General features: G+C 39.9%; 1 protein-coding gene across 2 annotated transcripts; it reads left to right on the top strand.

The window, feature by feature from the left end:
- The first annotated feature begins 1,117 nt into the window (after nt 1-1,117).
- On the top strand, nt 1,118-2,387 carry LOC103182958 (gamma-crystallin S-1-like). Of its 2 annotated transcripts, none has more exons than XM_007900158.2 (3): nt 1,118-1,177; nt 1,274-1,516; nt 2,109-2,387. In XM_007900158.2, exons 1-3 carry the CDS (start codon nt 1,169-1,171, stop codon nt 2,385-2,387), a joined length of 531 nt encoding a protein of 176 aa, XP_007898349.1. In that variant the 5' UTR covers nt 1,118-1,168. The 2 variants fall into 2 exon arrangements, with proteins under 2 accessions (XP_007898349.1, XP_042192223.1); XM_042336289.1 differs by having other exon boundaries at nt 1,274-1,520; nt 2,116-2,387.
- Nucleotides 2,388-2,699: the final 312 nt, after the last annotated feature.

Genomic DNA, 2,699 nt, shown 5'->3' with positions numbered 1-2,699 from the left:
TCACCAATCTATATTCCTCTATCTTTAAGGCATCAAATTTGTTTTACTGGAAAGACATGGTAAACCAACATAAATATTATCTGTATGGACAAGTCTCAACCACTCCAGTTGTTTTATTGATTTGGGTATTCATGGATGCCGGGATCTTCAATCTAATGCTTTGCATTCCCTCGGAGAAAGTAACTATTTCAAGAGCGTACTAGTTGATCAAAAAGGTTTGAGGCCTGGTATAATCCAAAAGCAGCATTTTCTTTGATGTACCTCAGGATCAATTGAAGCACTGTAATATAATAAAACCATGTAAATTGATACAGAGCATATAAGTATGAAATGTTGAGTTGGATGTCATTTAGGTGTATATTATAGCGAACCCCAGGCCTGCGGATCAACAACAACAACTTGCATTTATATAGTGCCCTTCACATGGGGCAGCGTCCCAGAGATAATGCACGTAGACAAGTAAAATGAAAGGCTCAGGGTACTGCTCTCAGGAACACCATATATGACCCTGCATGAGAGCAGAAGGAAAAAACGTTAGAAAAGTGGAACCAAAAAAGTACAGAGAAGCTATATAAACCGTGACTGTGAGAGATAATCGAGTAGAGGAAAGGTGAGCGATGGGAAAGTATCTGGAAACACGCAGGCTAAATAGTGTACAGTTTAAAGAGCTGCAACAGAGTCAGGTGACACTCTACATTGATCCGAACAACAATACTTAGAGTGGTCACAAACCACACAGCACATCAAATATCTAATTCTAATATTCCACGTGTTGGGTAAATGTTTAAAATAATTTCACAAAAACATACAATTTGCTGATTGCATTTTATAAAGATTATTTTGTTTAAATACCATTAAACATTTCACAGAAACAGCAAACTCAATAGAATTTGAATTTAACATTTGAATTTTTGTTGTCACAGAACAATGTAAATGATGTGAAAGCAAAATGAAAAGGATGGATGATCAGGCTGTAGATGTGAATATAGGTGTTTCTCTGCAATAGGCAGGGGGATTGTTTTGTAACTTTTTTTGCTGATGATCAGACCCGAGTCATTATAATAACAAAAGTATTCCTCAGAGTGTCCTCTCTGTCCAGTGTATAAATACCAGGCTGTGGGAAGCAATGGCACATCCACTCAGTTGCTGAGTTAACTGTGAGCTCAAAATGGGAAAGGTAAGGCCAACTTTTATTTCTCACGTTGTATTTACAGTTCACAGCACAGATCTCTGAATGTGATAAATTACTGACTGAACTTGTGTCTTTTTTCAGATCATCTTTTACGAGGACAGGAACTTCCAGGGACGGCACTATGAGTGCGGCACTGACTGTGCCGACCTGCAGTCTTACTTCAGCCGCTGCAACTCCATCCGTGTTGACAGTGACTACTGGGTTCTGTACGAGAGACCCAATTACATGGGATACCAGTACGTTCTGACCAGGGGAGAGTATCCTGACTACCAGCGCTGGATGGGCTATAATGACAACATCAGATCATGCCGTACCTACCCATATGTAAGTCACAGTTTTAATGTTATTAATAACCTTGAATTAGTTGCACACATAACTTGGAGACGTTGTGTGCCACTAATTCATTATAAATCAGCTCTTGCCTTTAATGTAAATAATTCACCTGATTCCCCTTTTATCTTATTATTCGCAATTGACTATGATGTCTAATTCACCTTTCACCTCAAAAATGAATTAATAGGATTTAATTGTTGCACAGTCTACCCAAGAACATAAGAATAAGCTAGGCGAAAGGTTCATCCAGTATGCCCTCATCCATCATGGCACTAGCTTGACATGTCGTGTCCCAAACTATATTCTTTATCGCGAGATTGTTTTCTAGCAGAAATCTACCTAATTTGTTCTTGAAAAAACAACACTTTCTGCTTCCACCATCTCCCTAGAGAGCCTGTTCCATAGGCTTACGACTCACTCACTGAAGTAGTGTTTTCACAGATATGTTTTCTGAATTTACCCCACTTCGGACGCAGGCCTTGTCCTATGGCTCTACTGCTCAGTACACGATAAAACACAATACTTGATATTAATGTGGATATGTTCGTTGCCTCATCACAAATATTCTGTTTCGGTACTCCAGCACAGAGGTGGCTCCTACAAAATGAGGGTGTACGAGAGACCTGACTTTGGAGGACAGATGATGGAATTCATGGATGACTGCCCATCCGTCTATGACCGTTTCCGCTACCGTGACATCCACTCCTGCAACGTGATGGACGGCTACTGGACCATGTATGATCAGCCCAACTACAGAGGCCGCCAGTACTTCGTGAGACCCGGAGAGTACAGGCGATTCAGCGACTGGGGCGCTTCCAGCTCAACTATTGGATCTTTCAGACGCATGAGGGATTCCTGCTAATTTGATCCTGCAGAATTTTATTTCAGTTCATGAAGTGACCTAAACATCAATAAAATTCTTGGCTATTACCTTCATTGTTTTGGTTTTCGTGGAAACTGAATAACAGAGTACATAATTATGTTTCTTCTGATATTCCACATTGTACCGTCACATGCACACATGAACACCTTCACATTGAACAGATAGAAACAAATCCCACCAAAGAGGATTACATAATACAAAACAGACAGACTTACAAACTTGAAGTTTTCAGAACTTGGAACTGAAGCCATTGATTCTCCTGTTCAAGATTTTAAGTACACGGTATATATT

Source organism: Callorhinchus milii, unplaced genomic scaffold (assembly GCF_018977255.1).
Source record: "Callorhinchus milii isolate IMCB2004 unplaced genomic scaffold, IMCB_Cmil_1.0 Scaffold6, whole genome shotgun sequence".
Taxonomy (NCBI): Eukaryota; Metazoa; Chordata; class Chondrichthyes; order Chimaeriformes; family Callorhinchidae; genus Callorhinchus; species Callorhinchus milii.
This window is presented reverse-complemented; position numbering and strand designations above follow the sequence as displayed.